The 21497-nt window shown below is 43.6% G+C and overlaps 1 protein-coding gene across 14 annotated transcripts in view; it reads right to left on the bottom strand.

Moving 5' to 3' along the window:
• Nucleotides 1-1415: 1415 nt before the first annotated feature.
• The window catches only part of cadpsa (Ca2+-dependent activator protein for secretion a), a 204370-nt gene continuing 184288 nt past the window's right edge, over nt 1416-21497 (bottom strand). For 12 of the 14 annotated variants that reach the window (XM_031875894.1, XM_031875893.1, XM_031875888.1 and 9 more), the window contains 2 exons: nt 5875-5979; nt 1417-4728 (listed from right to left, as the gene is read on the bottom strand). In XM_031875894.1, the coding sequence (XP_031731754.1) occupies nt 4558-4728; nt 5875-5979 (276 nt within the window). In that variant the 3' untranslated portion in view covers nt 1417-4557. Of the gene's footprint in view, nt 4729-5874; nt 5980-21497 lie in introns of all 14 variants that reach the window. The other 2 variants (XM_031875896.1, XM_031875895.1) reach the window with 1 other exon arrangement.

A 21497-nucleotide genomic window follows, 5' to 3' on the forward strand; every position in this document is an offset into this window, starting at 1 on the left:
TTTCATACTTTATAAATGATGGATTCCCCATTTGTAAATGAAGTATTATATATATTACAAACCAATTATTAAGGAGTTGTAGATGATTAATATCATTTATAAAGTGTTAGTAAATGATTAAGAACTTATTTAGATGTACATTATTCATGCATTTATATTAGTGCTGGGCAAGTTAACATGTTATCGCGTTGACGCATTAATTAATTAACGCCTACAAATATTTTTTATCGCGCGTTAACGCAGTTTTTTTTATTATTATTAAGTGGACATTTTTAACACAAGAACCGGGCAGCGAGCGGTGAACAGCTGTTTGTGTGGCGTGTCTTCCGTCACTTCCTGTTTCCTTCACCTACATTCCCCTGGGTCCTAAGTCCCTCCATGTACAGCTTCATATCACCCTCTATGTACCAACGTACATTTATAACAAATACCATACATTACGGTAATCAGCGTTGCATGTGTCTGACCAAAACAGCAAAAAATAAATGATTAATTTAAATTATTGTTTCAGAGTTTTTAAAGTGTTTTGTTTGTAATATGTATAGTAAGCATCATTTAGTTATCACTACTGAGAATTTAACAAACATAAAAACATGATGTAGATAGGTTTGCAGTTTTCAAGAAGTATATTTAAATATCATCTCTTACACACATGAAGATAAAGTTATGAACACCGGCTGAATATCTATGATCAGAATAATTATAACTGTGTTATAACTGCTGCTGTGTACAGGGAATACTGCTGTTAACAACCTGATGTGTTTAAACCAAATGTTATTGGCCTTTAGTTCATATAGCAGTACTTTTAAATAAAAGTGCGCAATACACTACTTTTGAATTCATTTTTTTAGTTTTGCGCATAACAATACAATTAATCTCGATTAAAAATTGTAATCGTTGCCCAGCACTAATATATATGATTTTGATATGCACTAATGGTAAAGGAATATGTTAATATATGCTTTATAAATGCATATTAATACTGCAATTTTTTGACAAACAGCTACATATGAATAAAGCCTATATTATCATCCAGGGAGAATTTCACTAGCAGCTGGATTGACCTTATGTCCTCCACTCTCGTCTAAAATCTCTTTTTTCTCGATTCTTCTGAGAAGGATTTGTTTCCCTCCTTCTATAACATAATTAAAAAGATATCCTGTCTCCTTTTAATTTGGACTATATTATATCTTTTATTAATCCTCCCGACTTTAGTCTTAGCTTCCATCTTGGGCTCTTGATTTGATTTTTTCAGTCATTGCTGATTTGATCTCTGGCAATTCTCTCAATCTCCTTCTCGGCGATAATATCAACTCTTAAAATGACAGAGATTAATGCTGTGGATTAAAGCATCAGACTCTTTCTTAAGGAAATGCTGCTGTCGGGGACGGAAGGAGGCCATGGATTATCAAATATGTATTTTTCTTGCAGTCTGCCTTCACAACCTCCTTGTCCACTCTCAGGGGTTAGCTCGTTGTGCAAAATAGTGCAAGTAACTGACAATAGTTGAAACTAAATGTATTATCTTTCTATAACAAAACCAAAGGCTTTAGACCTGTTTCTGAGCAAATGTTCCGGAAGGTTTCAGCTGATTTCACATTAAATCAGTTTCAATCAATTCCCTGCAACAACAATGAATTAGGTGACACAGTCTGTCCACGTTTGCCATTCCCCTTTATTTAAATGTTCTTGGCCTTGGTGGGCTCTCCTAGAAGGCAGAAGCATGATGAACCCACCAGTAACATCACAGATGGAGCAAAAACACTTCGGGGAGTGAATACTGGGGACATGCAGTACACACAGGGCGACGCACAGCTCTAGGTGTACAGTATAGAAGGGAAAGCACGGCACACTTCACTTCCCAGCATCCATTGTGAATCAGCCCCATCGTACATCCTGGAGTGAAGTGCAGGGCACATATAAGAACAGATGGAAAATAAACTATTATTCAACTGATATTTGACTAAAATAGAGCATTTGCTTCAAATAGAAATGTGAAAAAAAGGTTGAAAACGATCTGTCAGAGTGCTATTGTGCTAATCTATATCTATTAAAGAAAAGAAAGACATGGAAATGTCAGAGGTTTCAGATTGATGTGTAAATCAAAGTACTAACATTTTCAGAAGTGAGACCACAAACAGTTTATTCAACAAGATGCAGCCTGCATTGCCACCGATAGATTCATATGTAGGCAGTTAGTAACACATTATCAAGGATCCATACAGCTTCCTCACTCTCTAATGGAAGAACCAGTGGCATTTACACAAGTGGTAGTAGAGTAATATGTATAGTCGGAGGCCATCAGTGATCTTATTGAAGCCATTAGATGGTATTGTATCCTCGTTGATTCAAAATCCAAAGATCATTTCCCATACATACTTTATCCATTTTTCACTTTTTCATAAATCTATGCCTTCACTTGATGTAGTGTGCACAGTTTCACACATTATGCAAGTCATCTTGATGTACCTACAGGTTAATATGAGCATGTAGCTCATTGTTTCAAACCGATTTCTTACTTGTGTGATAATTAACCAGATGTTATTGACATAGTCGGCTTAATTACGTTAGTGTTTTGTTGAATAAAGACCAGGTTTGCTCTGCTAGGGATGACCATAACTGTCAGTCAGTCATCCATCTGCCCCACACTTTGGACTGATCAAAGAGATTTGCTGTGATATTAGCTTCGGGTAATTCTGCTCTCCAGAGGATGACTTGTCGTTTTACTTACTGAACTCATGGCCTGACAACTGAGTGTATTTAGCTAAAACTATTTAGGTGAGTCTTGGGTGTCAGGTGTTGGAGGGCTGGCAGACCGACTCTGTTGCATCCCGTCAGAGTGTTAGCTGCTGTTGCACTACCTCGATACTGCATATCAACTTTTGAAGAATCCCTGTGATGTAAATCAGAGCAGAAGATCAAGAGCAGTAACAAAGACAGCTCAGTACGTTAGGGTTCTGGTGCAGCCAGCCGATATCTGCGCCAAGATCTCCTCTTACGTTTGCTTACAGTCCCATTAACAGAAACTTGAGGCCCTAATCGAGAGACGACTACAACCAGATAGCTTCACAAGTATTTACAGGCGAGTATTCAACCAATAGAAAGCTAACCCATCATCAGACAATAGTCTATGGGTTCGCACATTGCTTTTCAGCCAATGCATTCTGCCTCTTTTGCTCTCCACACACGGTTTACCTTCATTCAACCACAGCCTGCTCCAATGTGATTGGTCAACACTATTGGACTGCAAACGCAAATCAGAATGCTTCCAATACCAAAATCTAGTCCTGTGGCCGACAGATTCTGCATTCATCTGTTCAGAGAGATGAACTACTGATAGACTGACAAAGCTTTCTGGGTGAAACTATGCTCCACACATGCTAACACCTAGACCTATTCAGACTGTGTTAGGCTAATTCAAAGAGGTTAATGCTGAGAGATGACCAATCCCTACGATCTCCTCATACGACACCAGGTTGGAGGGCAAAGAATGGGACTTCTTAAAATGACATAACGCTTCCTTGAGATGTAAATATTGGCTGAATGATGTTCTCACTTTTGTCACTATTTCACTAAAATGACTAAATTGTTGACGATTGGATTTCATCTGCTGTCCAACAGTTGCTGTGTGTGACTGTTAGAGAAACATGGCCGATACAGAAACCGTGACTGTCACAGCACATCATTTTAAACATTCTGTTTAGCTTTTATGGTTGAGACATGATGCAAACCCATTACCAAAAGAAGTAACATGAGAGCATATTCACACCTTTTACAACCAGTGACTTCACATTTAGCATAACACAAAGACATATATAGCCTTGCTCAGTTGAGTTGAGGACAAACAAGTCAGCCATATTGCTTGAGAACATTCTGGGGTCATTTTGGAAATATCTTATGAATGTTTTAACTCTGTTTGTAACCATGGGTTTTAGTACCATTTGGATCAATCACAATATGACTTCAACAGGGAAATGTTCATCATGCATTTGTTGGCAGACTTCAGACATCTGTATCAATGTCACAATTTGACTTGGAATCTCCTGGATTATTTGAGCGATTCATAAATTTCATAAGCAAAGAGGGTGCTTTGTGTGTGTAACAGGAAAGCGCCCGAACTCCCACAATGGATTCTCATGCCTTGAAAAGATCTCCATATGTACGTGATCTCCTGCCTGTCTTTAACATCTTCATTTATTTAACACAATCACATGCTTGCACTCCTGTCACGTTTTGGCCGTTCTAGAAACTCATTTGTTGATGTTTTAGTGTGCGATGGGCGATGGGCGATGGGTCTACATGGGGATTCTCTATTTGTATAGCATAGATAGGACACACTTGTGTATTGAAAGTGTTAACAGGCACACAATGCATATCCTTCTTGTATCAATTCAGACAGAAATGTGGAGCAATAACAGGAGTGAAGAAGTGAAACAGCAGATAATGGAGGGATAAAGTGGAATGTTAGGCCAATCTGTGTTGACCTCTCAGAAAGGCTGCATGGGTTCTCAGGCAGTGTACCGCTTCGACATTCTTGTAGCTCTCAGGCCCTTTGATCTAGTTATCGTCATCTTCATCACTGTCCCTCATGGAAATGCCTTGCATCCCTCCTTCCCTCACTGAGGCTGTGGCTTCTTCCAACGTCAGCCGGTTTCTCACCGTCTCATACATCTTACTGTTCAACGTAGAGTCCAGAACCCCTTGAAGGCGGAAGTCACGGTACTTTTTCTATCACAAACAAACAAAACAGTTAGAGGGTTTGAGGTTCACTGTATTGGTCTCAAAAGGGTATTAGTCTCCATTTCATTTGAGCCGTCAGATCTCTGCACTGTGAGTCAACCTATCCTCATACAATAGTTCGTATAATATCTTGCACGAAAAAGGAGTCACTTTTTGTGTCTTCCTACCAGCAACACATGTTGATTTCCACTCCTTTCAGGCATATGGTCTTTCCAAAATAAACTCCTTTCTTCACAGGATAAAACCTTGTTTAGGCAACAAAACTACTTAGTTATGTTGATAGGAAAAGATCAACGTTAAAATAACTACGGAAGTACCGTTACAAAAGTACGCAAGTTACGTGACACAAATAAATCAGCAATGACTTCCTGTTTCGGACAGGAGGGATGAATGATCGCTGTTTGTTGTCATCTTTACTTTCCGCAGAGTTCTGATGTCAGTGATGACAGTCAATCACAGGACAGAGAGTAAAGTGGGCAGCACAGTGGCTCAGTGGCTAGCTGTGTGGACTCTAAGGTCCTGGGTTGGAAAAATTAATGATTAAATGATTTGAGACAAGAATCCTGGCCGTACAATTTCTGTCTCAAAAAAAAAAAGATATTTTTGCACGCTACCAGTTCAGTCTGAGTGTGCTCATGTTGGTGGATAGGCGGTCAGTGAGGGACCATGTCCTACTTTTAGTATAGGACCTTGATGAAGAAGAACAATAATGTGAACCCGTCAGTGCTTCATTACAATATATTGGATAAGTATTACTGATCCAATCATGCGGACCCAGTTTTGTTAGGTATCTATATCAATACATGATGGTATTTATATTTATATACTGTATATTTATACAATCTGTAAAGGAGCTATTGCTGTTAAATAAATGTAGTGGAGTTAAAAGGACAATATTTCACTTCCAGAAAGAACAACTAAAAAGAGTAAAACAAGCGCGACTGACAAAAACAGCACACTGTGAATAGAGGAGGCATATCCATTTTAACAGCAATACATATTAAATCAAGTGGGAAGCAGCAGTGAGATGTTATAATCTACCAGAGTTATACAAGCCTTGAGATCATATGTGACAATACATTTTGCTTGTATTTAGATATGTGGTTTGGAAATGTGAAAGGCAGCCGTTCTCACCTTCACAACCCTGATGAGAATCTTCAGCTGATAAAGGTGGAGCTGCAAGTCCATTCGATCTGTCAGCCATGTTCCTAGGAGGTTCATAGTGCTGGTGTACCATTGCTGTAGACACACAAGAACACAGTGCATACCATCATCTGATACTCCATGAAATAAATGCACTCAAAATGTGCCAACCTAAGAAGACACATGAAAAAGCAACATTTCAACAGTCACCATAATAAATCCATCACCTTGACATTAGTTTCTGTAATCCGTTGACTTTGCTCATGACAGAGAAAGCATGTGATGTTGTCCATGCAGCGTATCGTTATGACAGAGCTTCCTTGTTTACACTGAGGGGCAAAGCTGACAAACAAATCCTCAGCAGAACAATGTCTCTAATCTGAAGACGACGCCCACACAGTCTTGCCTGGAAGTTTGGAAACAGTGTCTACTCTTCTCATGTGAGGATAAATCAGACAGTGCTGTAGGCTCAGGATTTATTTCAGTCTGGAGCGTGGACCCCCTGAAGATCCAGCAGGCAATGAAGCCTCAATTAATGGGAAACCCAATAAAAAACAAGGCTTATGATGCTCTTGGTGCACAGCAGCATGTTCTGTCATTGGCACTCGTCAAAGTTCATGATACAAATGTTTTAGGTGTCAGTTTAGCAGTATGTTCCAAGCTGTGTTGTCTTTGAGTATTGCAGTCTCTTAATGTGTGTTTCTGGACTGTTTTAATGACAGAAAGGTCAGTGATTCTGGAAAAGAGGGCTGGAGTACACGACATCTCGTAACAGCATAGGAAACTGGGTTGGGTCCAACAGTGTCCCAAACAAGACTGGCCTTACTCAGACAGAAGAATGGTGCTGTAGTATAATGCTGTGTAATAAGTAATCTTTAATAATGTTTGTGTTTTCAGTACAAGAAGTGAACAGACACTTTCACAAGTCAAAACATTGCAGTACTATATCTGCACTTTTTTCACATGTCAGCTACATTTCAGCTCATTTTCACTGAGGAATAGCCGATTTCAATAACTTCACAAACCAAGAACCATGGCTACAACAAGTGTCTATTTGCAGCATTCTTCTGTATTTGGTTGTATTTTCTGTATTGACAGTGAGTTTCTGTATTTGGTCGTGTTTTCTGTATTCACAGTGCGTTTCTGTATTTGGTCGTGTTTTCTGTATTCACAGTGCGTTTCTGTATTTGGTCGTGTTTTCTGTATTCACAGGGTGTTTCTGTATTTGGTCCCGTTTTCTGTATTCACAGGGTGTTTCTATATTTGGTTGTGTTTTCTGTATTCACAGGGTGTTTCTATATTTGGTTGTGTTTTCTGTATTCACAGGGTGTTTCTGTATTTGGTCCCGTTTTCTGTATTCACAGGGTGTTTCTGTATTTGGTTGTGTTTTCKGTATTCACAGGGTGTTTCTGTATTTGGTTGTGTTTTCTGTATTCACATGGTGTTTCTGTATTTGGTCGTGTTTTCTGTATTCACAGTATATTTCTGTATTTGGTTGTCTTTTCTGTATTCACATGGTGTTTCTGTTTTTGGTCGTGTTTTCTATAATTGTGGCGTGCTTAGCAGTCAGGGCCACCATTCAGTGCTGAGTTTCTGTACTTGTCTGTTTTCGTCATTCAGTACTCATGAGGTACTGAGGTACCTAGCCAGCCCTGGTCCTGACACACTTACCCAGATGTTACAAGCCTCAACTTTGATATTGTCCCACTGCTTTAATTAGACCAGCACTCTAAACAGTGAGCTCTGCAAGGCACAGCAAGCTCAGAGCACGGAGCCGAGAGGGTACAGATGTTTCTCTGTGGGCCCTGACAGTTGCCAGTCTAATTGATGGATAATGATGAGCGGGGCTGATACTAATAGAAGCCGACTGACTTTCAACAGTCAGGGACACAGCAGAAAGGATGGGGGACTGGAGAAGAATGGGAAGAGAAAAAAAGAGGAAGAGGGTAGCAGTGTGTGTGCCTGTGTGTTTAAGAGGAATGTGATGCTCAGGGGTCAGTTGTACAAGATAGATTTTTATCCATGAATGTAAGCAACTTTTTTATCATAATGATTAAATGAATACAAGCTCTATTGTCCATCAAATCTGACTGATTAGAAAGTCAAAGGTCTATTCTGCTTATCAGTTACAGGGTTTTAAATGTAAAGAAATGTTTAAGAAATACCAGAATAATAAGCAGCCTCAAACCACAAAATAAAATGTGGTGGCTTCAGAAACAATGACAAAGTCATGCTGAAGCCTTGCACTCAATCTTACGATGTTATTGAACGGACACAGATTTTATTGGTCTAAGGCTAATTTTTAACTGCGAAATTTAAGAAGAAACCACACAATTGTTTTGGACATTTTGTGCAAATAGGCCGCATGTTCAGACTTAGTGTAGAAATTCTAGACGGAGGATGCTTTCACACCTAACCCGTTTGGTTTGATTAAAATGCACTTGGTTAGTACTGTCCATTTGGACTGGTGTGAAAGCTCTCAATCAAACCCCGTTTTAGGCCAAGCAACTGAACCACGACTGCTTGAAAAGGTGGTTCTCGGCGAGCTTCCAAGCGAGGTCTGGTGCAGTTAACCTGTGTTGTAAAACAAACCAACCCCAGTATTTTATGATAGCAGAAATGTGATTTTTAGCATGAATTCAAAAGCTTAACTACTTATAAATCCTTCTGCTGATTATATAATGTGTTCAGGAAGTGATCTTATAATTGATCGGTATAGCCTTAGTCCATGTTTATAACCTATTTATACAAATCCACACGTATCGACGTCATATTTGTTCCTAAAGTGCTGCATAAGCCAAAATTCCCCCACGTGTGTCCTGATGATGTAGCACGGCAATCACCAAAATTGTCCAAGCAACGAGTTGTGTTTAGTTTACTCCTCTTGATTCGATTGTGAGAAGTCTGTTTAACTATAGATCCCTGTCTACAGGTGTGAAAGTGTTCCAAGAGACAGAACAACATCAGAGTGAGAGTTTTTGCAGCGCTAGAGGTGAACGTTTGGAACACCTTTAGCATTACTTAGCTTACTTAATCAGAATATTCAATTGACTATCTGCACTAACAATGAATCATCATAGTGCAAAAATAATATTTTTTATGTCCAATTTTGAATTGCCAGACAAAAACACAAAAGACCAAAACCTGCTCAGTCGGACACCAAGATCAGACCTGCTAAGGCCACAAGAAGAGGAGAGCAGGAGACCTACATGTAGGTCCAGCTCAGTCAGAGAAGATGGCTGTGCCGAGGCAGTGCTGGGGTGAATCAGTGAGGCGACCTGGTGCCAGCAGCTTCCTATCTGTCGCTGTGTGCCTGTGAAGGCTTCGGCGTGGCAGCAGGCCTGTGATCTCGCCCCGAGCACAACCCCCCGCCGAGAGGCCAGGCCTGGAGTGACTGATCCACTGACTGGCTGCTCTCCCTCTTCCCATCATCCACTCCTCCCTCGCATCTCCTTTTCTTTAGACTTTGCACCGTGCCACACAGCTCCCATCTGCAGCCATTTTTGCAGCAGCCATTTTGTGTCCTGTTCCGCTTTACTCCTCTTCGTTTTATATAAAAAAAAAAAAAAAAAAAAAAAAGAGGCTTTGACAGCTATGTCACAAGTCTTCTTGCTGCCATGACTGGCATTTTGGAGGTCTGTCAGGGACATCTTGTGTACACATAATGCCTGCGATTTTCATCAACTTTAAGATCTTTTTAATGCCAATTTGAATGCAATACCAGTTTTGTCATCAAAAAAAGGAAAGTGGCTGTTGATCTATGAGAAGATCTACATGACTAGTTCAAGTTGTCACCCGGAGAACAGGACACAAAGACATCTTTCCTCATTTCAGTCTAGAATACAGGGGGTCTTATGTACTATAGATTGTAAAGCCCTTCAACACAAAGCATAGAAATACAAATAAATACACTTTTTTTCCAAGAGTAACTAGCTGGTTATGGTTAAGAATTGCATTAATTAATACAAATTTGCTTCTGGAACAGAACCCAGAATTTCCAGTTTCACTTGTCTTGAAAAGGAGAATTGAGTAATTACATTGAGACACTGTCCCAGTTAACTTGCCTCCAACAAGTCCACTCCCGGTTAACTTGCCTCCACAAAATAGAAACATTGGTCAGTGATTTCTCTTACAACCCATTTGAGAATTTTCTTCAGTTAAGGCCACTTACAGGGCGCTTTCACAAGCCGACATTTAGTCCATTTTAATCTAACTGTGATGCAGTTCAACCCCTGGTGCGGTTTGTATGGGCATTTGTGAACGCAGTAATCGTACTGAGCATAGCAACCGGTCCAAGACCGCTTGCGAGAGGTGGCCTTGGACCGTTTCCAAATGAACCAAAGCGCAGGGTACCTGCACGGGCATTTGTTGAGATGGACACAGGTAAATAAGGCGTCAACGTTAGTTGGAAAGGACTGAATTGGACTTGACAGCAGAAGTCTGATGTTTACTTGACATCTGGGCTGAAAACAACATACAGAATATGCTAAATAAAGTCCACAAAAATAGCGACAATATTTTAAAATCATGCAAGATAAACTGGAGGAGAGTGACTAGTGCGCACAGAAGATTAGAGCCGAGTCAAAGTGAAAAAAATATGATAGCAATATTTCAAAGCATGGGATTCTTTTACATCCGGTCCCCTGTATGAATCATGTTTTCGTCTCATTTCTTGTATTATTTGTGCACTTTCCAGTTGTCTCAGTGTCTTCACTTCCTGCCTGTGTGTCACTGCCCCGCCTTGATTGGCTTTACCTCCCTTGTGTATTTGGTCTGTGTGCTCCCCTTTGTCTGTGCCAGTTCATCTATATTCCTTGTGGTTAGCGTTTCCAGCATTTCTGTTTACTGTCCCAGTTTTAGTCTCTGTTTTTGGATTTTTGGACTTTGCCTCAGCCTTGTGATTTTGTACTTTTGCATTATCCTGACTGATCACCTGTGCACCGAACCCTGCTTCAGTAAAGTGTTTTTAACATACTACTCACCTTTCTCCTGAGTCTGCTTTTGAGTTATTTGCCCTTTGGTTCAGTACTGATAGATCCCTGATAGATCCCTGATAGATCCCTGATAGATCCCTGATAGATCCCTGAGATAACTTTGCTCCTTCGGACTAGCCAAACAGACTATGGCTTGTGAAATAGTCCTAAAACTATGAAATGTGGCCATTGGCGAAGAAATCCAACATGACTGTTGATAGAATACAGGAACAAACAGTGCTCGTCGACTTTTTAATACCAACCATCTTACCATGGTCAGGTAGGTTCCATTAGTGAGTCACTTACCACTGGTTTAGAACAGTGGTTGAACTATTGACTGAAATTATTTTTGAAATCCAGTTCAACACAGCTACCAACCAATCAGAAAACCATATTTTCAACTGCCGTGGTATTAACTGTCTTGTCTATATTACATTAAAATCAATCAGAAATTCATGATAAAATGGTCCTGAAAAGCCCAGCAATTAATCACATCAATTGAATTATGTTACAAGACCACAGTATCTGATGTAATCAAGGGTGATTATCCAATCCATGAATACAAAGATGATACTTGTGGAGAGCATTGCTGTCAAGTTGTCTTGGAGAGAGTGATCTTGGGAAAGTAATCACAGAGATGCTTCCATGCAGATGGGGCTACGTGCTTGACATTGCATGCACAATCAGGTACACAGCTGTTCATTTCCCCAGCTGTTTCAACTGGCCCTGCGTCGTAGAGTATGTGATGCATCAGCCCTGCTTTGAATCTTAAGGATGCTCAAAAGTCTCCCTATGGCTTCCCTTAGAGAAAAGGAGGGGCCACTGGTTCCACTCGGGCTCTTCCCTTTTCACATGTTTCTTTATTCATTATGCTCAATGTTGCCTTACATGGAAACATGGGACTGTCCTGGATAATGTTACAAGCCCATAGCTGTATGCCATCATCACCGGTTTCAATTATTTCAACTATGTTTCTGAGAAATCATGTTCTGTCCATCATTGGTATGACGAATGCCTCTAAATACTACAATACCCATGAACCTCGGCTTCTGTTGCCATGAAGAAAAAGCCAGTCAGAGGTAGTAATCAGAGTTGTTGAAATTATTTAAATGTGTTTCACTTGAAAACAAAACACAATGTCATAATGACTATATATAAATATACCCAGAAATTAAAAGTGAATTCATTTGAGCTATAGATTGTATATCTTTAGCTAACTTGAGAGCATTCTAAGCCCTGTACACCGGCCTGTACCTTCAACCTTTTACAAAGAAATAAATATTTTCCAATGCAGTTGTTCAACTGATGAGTCAACTGAGTTTTGTGTCAATCCAAGCCGTAGACGTGCTCCAACCTTGAGTCACTCGACATCGAATTTGGGATAGAGTTGTAATTAAATCATGTATCCTGACTTTTGAACTAGTTTGAATGATAAGTGGTTTGACTACATCTGAAGGCAAAAGGGTTTGCAAGTGTTCCAAACATTCAAATCTGGGAGGAGCCATTCCTCAAAGGTCTGCATTTGTAGATACAACAAAGTGATGAAAGCAGGTGAGTGAAGAACGACAAAAGAGACCTTGAGAGTTCAAACCCTGCCTATGTTCTCTACCCTCCACACACCTGGCCAATCGCTGCTCACGTGTGTACTTGTTGGATTGTCCGTTTTTAGAAAATTACATACATTTGCAGACACAGCGTTCACAATAGCCATTACTGACCACAAACCATCTGGAAATGTCATTTTCTTTTCCTAAACCTTTTTCAGAATTTTTAGTTTTCTTGTGTTTGCCTTTGTTCCGGAACAATTGACTGCATCATTTTACTCTCATGTAGTTAACAATCAAGCCATCACTTGACATTGTTTCATCTTTGTATGATTATTTACTACCATCAACACTGTGCACTGCTTACCAAAACATCTAGCTTGTATCATTCATTTTTCTGAACTTTCTTCTTCAATCAGTGAGGCTGGTTGTTCCTTTTTGCCTGACATTATCCCTTCTGCCCTCCAAATGGTATTCTTTACACCATTTCCGGAGCTGTCTTTTCACCTTCTCCGACACACAACTATCAAGCTCTTGGAATGAGCTCTGTCTACTTCAAAAAGCCACAAGTAAAAGCCACAGTTTGACTTTAACCTCCTTCCGGGCGGGATTCAGATGTGGCGTCCACATGTTGACGTTTGTTGAGCTTGTCAAATGAACAGTGATGGTCCCTCTTACTTTGTTCCTCTTGGCAGGGACGAACAAAAGAAAAATCATCAGAACAGTCAAATTCACCCAGGCTCTCTTTTTTAGGGCTGCATGGGGATCAGCAGGGGGCTAGCGCTTGTTGACAGCCAAAACAAGCGTAATATGGCTCTGAATACATAATACCATAACCCGACAGGGATCAAATCTGTGACATTCTAACGAGTTCCATCTGAAGGAAATGCTTCCATTCCTTCAACGGGGTTATCTGTGTGTGTGCATTTGTGTGTTTTTTGTCACCTCTCGACATGCTGATGAAGCCCTACCTATAACAGGCGACATGCACGCCCCGCACAACACAACACACACACTCCCACATATGCATCTGCCGGTCCATCCCCCCTTCGAGCGAGATTTGGGAGACGGAGCGACCTCCTGCCCCCATCTGACACCAACCCACCCACCCTCCCGCACCCCCCCCCCCCCCCCCACACACACACACACACACAAACCTCGCCTCGGAGCCAGTGTTCACACCCAAGTCTTCACATGGTGCTTGGCAGGGGGGCCTGCCACCAGCAGGATGTGATGCAAAAAATGGCACACCTCTCCTTCTTCCCCTCCCCATCCACCTACTCACCTCTTTCATGACCCTTTTGCATACATTTGCTGGGTAGTGTAATGAGAGGGAACTGGCCTTTTTAGATTAGAAGGGCAAACATCAGTGCTTCAAGTTTCACAGGAGCGGTTGCCATGTCAGCAGAAAACTTTCACATCGCTCTACTGAGGAGAATGACGAGCAGAAACGTGCATCAGAATGGATCAATTCACCGTTTTACTATAATGACCATGTCACCTAGATTTGGATAGAACATAGCCGAGTACATGCATACTGTACTTATGTCCCTTTCTGACATTGTGTTCCAGCTACTAAGAAACCACAGGAACCAAAAGTCTGTGTTGGCATTGTTACTGAATACACATTACTGGATAAAAAAAATAAATCACAGCCAAGATTGAGGCCAAGTTGTTCCCCAGAAGAAACCAAAATACAACCACAATGACACTATTTGCACATTTCTCTTCTTCACTCGCTTTGTCACTCGTTAATTCTCTAGACTGAGAAACGTTTATTTTTGAGCGGCAGCTTCTTACTGTGATGCATAGTTTTTCACTTTGACATTGTCTGTTGTGTTCTAGTCACAGTTCAACTCATATTTGCTGGCACACTTATCTTATCATTTTGTACTGAACAATAAACTATGAAACTGGACTGAATTCAGCACTGCAGAGCTCCAAAGACGACGCCAACACGTTATGAGCGTTTCTCTTTATTGCTGTTGTTACTTATTATTATTATTATTATTATTATTATTATTATATTTCATTTTGAAGGCATTAGAGAGCCAGGGCAGATGTATTTCATTGCATTTGAAGGTACAACTGTACTTTACAATGTATATGACACTAACCTTGTAGAGTAAAGATGGTATAATCTTATATATCTATTCCAAACCAGGCCTTGTATAAGGTGGGTGGTGGTGGCGGTTGTCTTAAAACCATGTTCATCTTGTATTTGGACTAACACTGTACTTATTAGCAGCTCTGCCACTTTTATAAAAGTGTCGGCATGTGTTGTAACCTGCACACACAAAACGGTCTGGAAGTTTTCACTTTTTAATACCACAACAGTGCGACATTTATAACACTCAACATAAACATTACCTTCCTACAGCTGACAGGACCTGTCCGATAAAATTGGGCTCACTTCAGTGCTACAAACCAATTTATTGGGCAAATATCAACATAAGTTACTTATTTCGCAGTCTTGTCACAAAATCCTAGCACGTTGCATGTCAATCACTGTAAATTCATGGAGGAATCATCTATTGTTTCACAAGTATTTAAATAAATCACATATGGAATTGGAGTAAATTGAAATAAATCCGTGGAGGGTGGGTGGACAAAATCCATTAAAGGAATGGCAACCACCCATAAGGAATACGCTGAGGTCCAAAACAAGCACCCTTCAGTAGTTACACAAAAATCAGAGGAGAGAAGTTTAACGGGAAAAAATACACAGCCATGAGCAGGAGCAGGGTATATCGGAGAGTTAAGGGTTTATTGAAAATGTGATATTAATAAAGTCATGGGTTCCGCATGCACTAAAAATTAAGACTTTGCTCTTGGTTAAAGGACAAAACTGTCATTAAAGTGTGTGAAAGGGGCTAATAAGGCATGTGCACACACACACACACACACACACACAAATCCCCCAAAAAGCCAACTGATTTGTTAGGTCAGAGGCCCTCTTTTGTGGGGCCGCTCAGGAGCCTTTGTGCTGCTGAGAGCCAGGAATGTTGGAGCTGAGGAGGAGCTTCACCACAGGAGGTACACGGGGATTACAAGCAACCTGGGACTCTGCCTCTTTCTGCCTCTGTGTGTGTGTGCTTTTGAAAGTTACTGTAGGGCTGAGTAAGAACATCATGTTGAGTGGATAATACCAGGAGAGTATTGCAAACTGCACGGAAAGTTGGCATTGAATGGTCAGTCTTGTTTACATACATACTGATTTGAATTATAATTGTGTTAGTTCTGGAGTGTATTTTAAAGTAAATAAAGTCAGTCTTCACACATTGGAATCCTAGGTTGATGATACCTTGGTTATGTAGTTCACTAAAATACCTTCCACAAAGTGAAGTATCATTGGCTACCCCTTTAGTATGCTCATGACTGACTGCAGTCTGAATGTACACAGCCTGTTCAAGGCTGGATGATACACCGCTCTGTATGGAAGGTGCGGGGGCAGACCGGGGGGACAGAGGTGGAAGTAGTCACAGAGCCGAGCCAACGTCGGTGACGTTTTGATGATGTGTAGTTTGTGCACCTCCTGGATATTATAAAAAATCTTTTGCAGCAGTTTGCAGCTAACCTACAGCAAACGAGAATGGCAGCAAATTGGGAGACATTGGAAAGACAATGAGGTGCGGGAGATCTTTACCCTCTGAGCAGAGGGCGAAATCAACCGGCATATAACAGGGACATTATGCACGGTTGCAAGTCGCTGCCCGCTGCGTTTGTCAGATGTCACACTAGACGCCGACGCTGTTGCGTTAAACTAAACATCACAACTGTTTCTTTTGCTTCTGTGACGCTACCTTAAGTCACACCCTGGGGCTGTTTGGTTCAGCCTGTGTCACGGTGGATCTTCTTCATGTCAGTATTGTAGAGTATCTGTGTGAAAGGCTTGTGAGGAATCATCCAATATTCAGGTTATGCCCTCAATGATGAGGATATATGTTCACACTTTTTAACTAGGGCTGGATGTTGAACATCAATACTGTACCGACAGAGTGTCCATCACATCAGAAACAGTATCAAAACGTTTCAAGTACTGAATGCTTGGAAATAATCTACTACTGCCTCATTCTAACATCAAAACAAAGACAATATTGATTCTTCAATTTAACATATACAACACAAAAGCACCTAAAAGCCCATTCGGACAGGATAAACACTACAAGGGGAGGTGGGGAATGAAATATTGGCTGTGTAATGTAACTCATCGTTCTGGATGGAATCTTAACCATGGTGAAATTACATATGCTATAAGGTCTGTAATCTGAGTCATAGCTCTGTCATGAAACACACACATATTCAGTGTGACTTACAGAAGACATTGTATTTAACGTAAACATAATCCAGGGATAGTTGTCCAGACATCTATGGTACATTACGAACAGGAACTGCTAATAGCTATTTCTGCATACTTTCAATTTGCCAAAATGCAAACAATAAAGGCTAAAAACTGAGCTCAAGAGAATAATATCTACTTGTAGCTGACATTAGAACAGCACGTTTTCTTTACAGAGATTTGCTCTCCTGATGACTTGGGTTCCCATACAGGCCTATACAGTATGTTGGTGGGAGCTTGTTTCCATTCCATCGGATAAGCATTATACTACTTTAACAAAAGTAGAGGGACAAGGAGCTCTTAACATGGAAAAGATCCACTTTAAAGTACAACGAAGTTCCTCCGGGCCGGAATTAAAATGCAGAAGGACTAACATGTTTGCCAAAACAGTGTCTGTGTTTATCCCTGGGACAGGACTGGAGAATGAGCCAGCTGAAGACTTATCCTGCCATTTCATCTTAAAGCTCGGGTAGGTTGAAATTCTCATTACATGTCAGGGTTGCCAACTTGGCAACATTTTCTCGAGCAACTTTTGGAGCTCGTGCTGCTAGCTTGGTGGAAAAGAGTTAGCTCCTTATTAAAGTCTAGCTTACATTACTAACCCTAGTTTCAATGGCAGTTGGAAAACAATGAACCCTTCTGTGATCTCTTATTAAGTGTTTTAATGAGAAAGTATAAAACAGTGGTTCAGCTGCTAGAAGTGTAACCTGCAAACCAAGGCTAACACTGATTGCAGTAGCCTCGATGAGAAACATAACCAACTTATATTGACATACAAGAGAAACTCTCATAGACTGCACTGACAGACAGTGCTGTCCGTCCATGCCTGCTAAATGTTGACAAGCTGCTATGTCATCATTTAGTGAAGCTGGGTTTACTCTGGCTATAATATCATCCATCCATCCATCCATTTTCCACCGCTTATCCGGGGTCGGGTCGCGGTGGCAGCAGGTCAAGCAGGCCGACCCAGACCTCCCTCTCACCGGCAACATGTTCCAGCTCATTCTGGGGGATCCCGAGGCGTTCCCAGGCCAGCTGGGAGATGTAATCTCTCCAGCGTGTTCTGGGTCTTCCCCGGGGTCTCTTCCCAGTTGGACGTGCCTGGAAAACCTCCAGTGGGAGGCGTCCAGGAGGCATCCTAATTAGATGCCCGAACCACCTCAGCTGACTCCTTTCGACGCGAAGGAGTAGCGGCTCTACTCCAAGCTCCCTCCTGATGACTGAGCTCCTTACCCTATCTCTAAGGCTGAGCCCGGCCACCCTACGGAGGAAACTCATTTCGGCCGCTTGTAGCCGCGACCTTGTCCTTTCGGTCACGACCCAGAGTTCGTGACCATAGATGAGGGTAGGAACGTAGACCGAGTGGTAAATTGAGAGCTTTGCCTTCCGGCTCAGCTCCCTCTTCACCAAGACGGTCCGGTGCAGCGCCTGCTTTACTGCTGCAGCTGCACCGATCCGTCTGTCGATCTCCCGCTCCATCTTACCCTCACTCGTGAACAAGACCCCGAGATACTTGAACTCCTTCGCTTGAGGTAGGCACTCCGTCCCCACCTGGAGGGAGCAATCCACCGGTTTCCGGCAGAGAACCATGGCCTCAGATTTGGAGGTGCTAACTCTCATCCCCGCCGCTTCACACTCGGCTGCAAACCGCCCCAGTGAATGCTGGAGGTCACAATCCGAGGAGGCTAACAGGACCACATCATCTGCAAATAGCAGAGAAGCGATCCCGAGACCCCCGAGACTGACGTTCTCCGCCCCCAGGCTGCGCCTAGATATCCTGTCCATGAAAATCACAAACAGGACCGGTGACAAAGGGCAGCCCTGGCGGAGGCCAACACCCACCGGGAACGTGTCTGACTTATTGCCGAGAATGCGGACACAGCTCCTACTGCAGCCGTACAGAGACCGGATCGCCCGTTGTAACGGGTCCGGCACCCCATACTCCCGCAGCACCCCCCACAAGACCCCCCGAGGGACCCGGTCGAAAGCCTTCTCCAAGTCCACAAAGCACATGTAGACTGGTTGGGCAAACTCCCAGAACCCCTCCAGTAGTCTGGAAAGAGCTGGTCCACTGTTCCACGGCCGGGACGGAATCCGCACTGCTCCTCTTGAATCTGAGGTTCGACAAGCGGTCGGAGCCTCCTTTCCAGCACCCTGGCATAAGCCTTCCCCGGGAGGCTGAGTAGTGTGATACCCCGGTAATTCGAGCACACTCTCCGGTCCCCCTTTTTGAAGATGGGAACCACCACCCCGGTCTGCCATTCCATGGGCACTGATCCCGACCCCCATGCGACATTGAAGAGGCGTGTCAGCCAGGACAGCCCAACCATGTCCAGCGTCTTCAGCATCTCAGGGCGGATCTCATCCACCCCCGGCGCCTTGCCACCAAGGAGCTTTTTGACTACCTCGGCGACCTCTGCCAGGGATATGAGTGAGCCTCCCCCTAGGTCCTCAGGCACTGCCTCCTCTGCAGAGGACATGTTGGTCGGGTTTAGGAGTTCCTCAAAGTGCTCTTTCCACCGCCCGACGATGTCCTCCGTCCGGGTTAGCAGTTCCCCCCCCCTGCTGAGATCAGCCTGGGGTAAGCCCTGCTTTCCCTTCCTGAGCCGTCGGATGGTTTGCCAGAACCTCCTTGAGGCCAACCGAAAGTCCTTCTCCATGGCCTCCCCGAACTCCTCCCATGCCCGAGTTTTAGCATTCGCGACCACCGCCGCTGCAGCCCTTCTGGCCTGCCGGTACCTGTCAGCTGCTTCAGGAGACCCCTGGGCCAACCAGGCCTTGAAGGTCTCCTTCTTCAGCTTGACGGCTTCCCTCACCTCCGGTGTCCACCACCGGGTTCTCGGGTTGCCACCACGACAGGCACCGATGACCTTCCGGCCACAGCTCCTAGCGGCCGCGTCCACAATGGAGGCTTTGAACATGGTCCACTCGGATTCCGTGTCCCCAACCTCCCTCGGGATGTGTGAGAAGTTCTTCCGGAGGTGGGAGTTAAAGACCTCCCGGACAGGGTCCTCCGCCAGACGTTCCCAGTTCACCCTCACTACACGTTTGGGTTTGCCGGGTCTTTCCAACTGGTTCCCCTGCCATCTGATCCAACTCACCACCAGGTGGTGATCAGTTGACAGCTCTGCTCCTCTCTTCACCCGAGTGTCCAAGACATACGGCCGCAGATCAAATGATACGATTACAAAGTCGATCATTGATCTCCGGCCTAAGGTGTTCTGGTACCAGGTACACTTATGAGCCACCTTATGTTCGAACATAGTGTTCCTCCGTGAATCGCCACCTTATCGTGGTGGAGGAGTTTGAGTGGCTCAGTGATCCTGGGAGCTATGTTGTCCGGGGCATTAGCCCCTGGTAGGGTCTCCCAAGGCAAACAGGTTTCAGGGGAGAGCCTAGACTAAGAGCGGTTCAAAACAACCCCTATGATAGTTAGCCCACGGACTACAGCCACCTCGCCCGGACCAGGGAAACCGGGGCACCCTCCCGGAGCCAGACCCAGGAGGGGAGCTCGTAGGCGAGCGTCTGGTGGCCGGGCCTTTGCCCATGGGGCCCGGTCGGGCTCAGCCCGAATAAACACCATGGAGCAGCCACCCTGTGGACCCACCACCCGCAGGGACAAGCATCGGGGTCGGGTGCTATGCAGACCGGGCGGCGGGTCGGGCGGGAGGCCCGGGCATGCCGATCGCCGGCGGCATAGACTAGCTCTAGGGACGTGGAACGTCACCTCGCTAGCGGGGAAAGAGCCGGAGCTGGTGCAGGAGGTGGAGCGATACCAGCTAGAAATAGTTGGACTCACCTCCACACACAGCGTTGGCTCTGGAACCAAGCTCCTGGAGAGGGGTTGGACTTTGTCCTTTTCTGGAGTTGCCCAGGGTGAGAGGCGCCGGGCGGGAGTGGGGATACTCACGAGCCCCCGGCTGAGCGCCGCTGTGTTGGAGTTCTCCCCGGAGAGCGAGAGGGTCGCCTCCATGCGCCTTCGGGTTGCGGGGAGCAAGGCTCTGACTGTGGTTTGTGCTTATGCACCAAACAGCAGTTCAGAGTATCCGGCCTTCTTGGAGTCGGTGGGAGGGGTCCTGGAAAGGGCGCCGCCTTCCGACTCCATAGTTCTCCTGGGGGACTTCAACGCTCACGTGGGCGATGACGGAGAAACCTGGCGGGGGGTGATTGGGAGGAACGGCTTGCCCGATCTGAACCCGAATGGTGTTTCGTTATTGGACTTCTGTGCTTGCCATGGTTTGGCTATAATATCATTAAATGTTCTAATACAAACACCTTGTAGAGTGTCATCCTTTTAAACTGTGGGCTATTACACAACTGCTGCTGTTCAGCCTTTACACACAACGATGTGGTTATTTTTATTGCCACCATTCATTCATTACATGTTCCTGCAATACACCAATACCAATAATCATTACTGAATGTCAGAGAGATCACCAGTGATTTGGTTTATAGTGCTCCATCAATCCAAGCAGACTTTTGCTCCACAACAGAAGGTCGAATGAGAAGAACATCAACAGGGGAATGAAATGAGAACTCCAAGTGGAAAAAACGAATCACGTAATTGCGAATGCACCTGTGATTGTCTGCAGACTGCAACACAACTCACACAATCAGGGAAATCAAATATCACTCTCAGATCGCTGTACTAAACCAGGTTCTGCCTGTACTGAAGAATGCACGAGGTGAGGATATTCTCCACTTTCTGTCTTTACTAGTACCAGTTTATGTATGCTTGTCCATACACATTATATATAT

The sequence above is a fragment of the Anarrhichthys ocellatus genome, unplaced genomic scaffold, assembly GCF_004355925.1.
Source record: "Anarrhichthys ocellatus isolate YVR2014 unplaced genomic scaffold, GSC_Weel_1.0 scaffold99, whole genome shotgun sequence".
Classification (NCBI taxonomy): Eukaryota; Metazoa; Chordata; class Actinopteri; order Perciformes; family Anarhichadidae; genus Anarrhichthys; species Anarrhichthys ocellatus.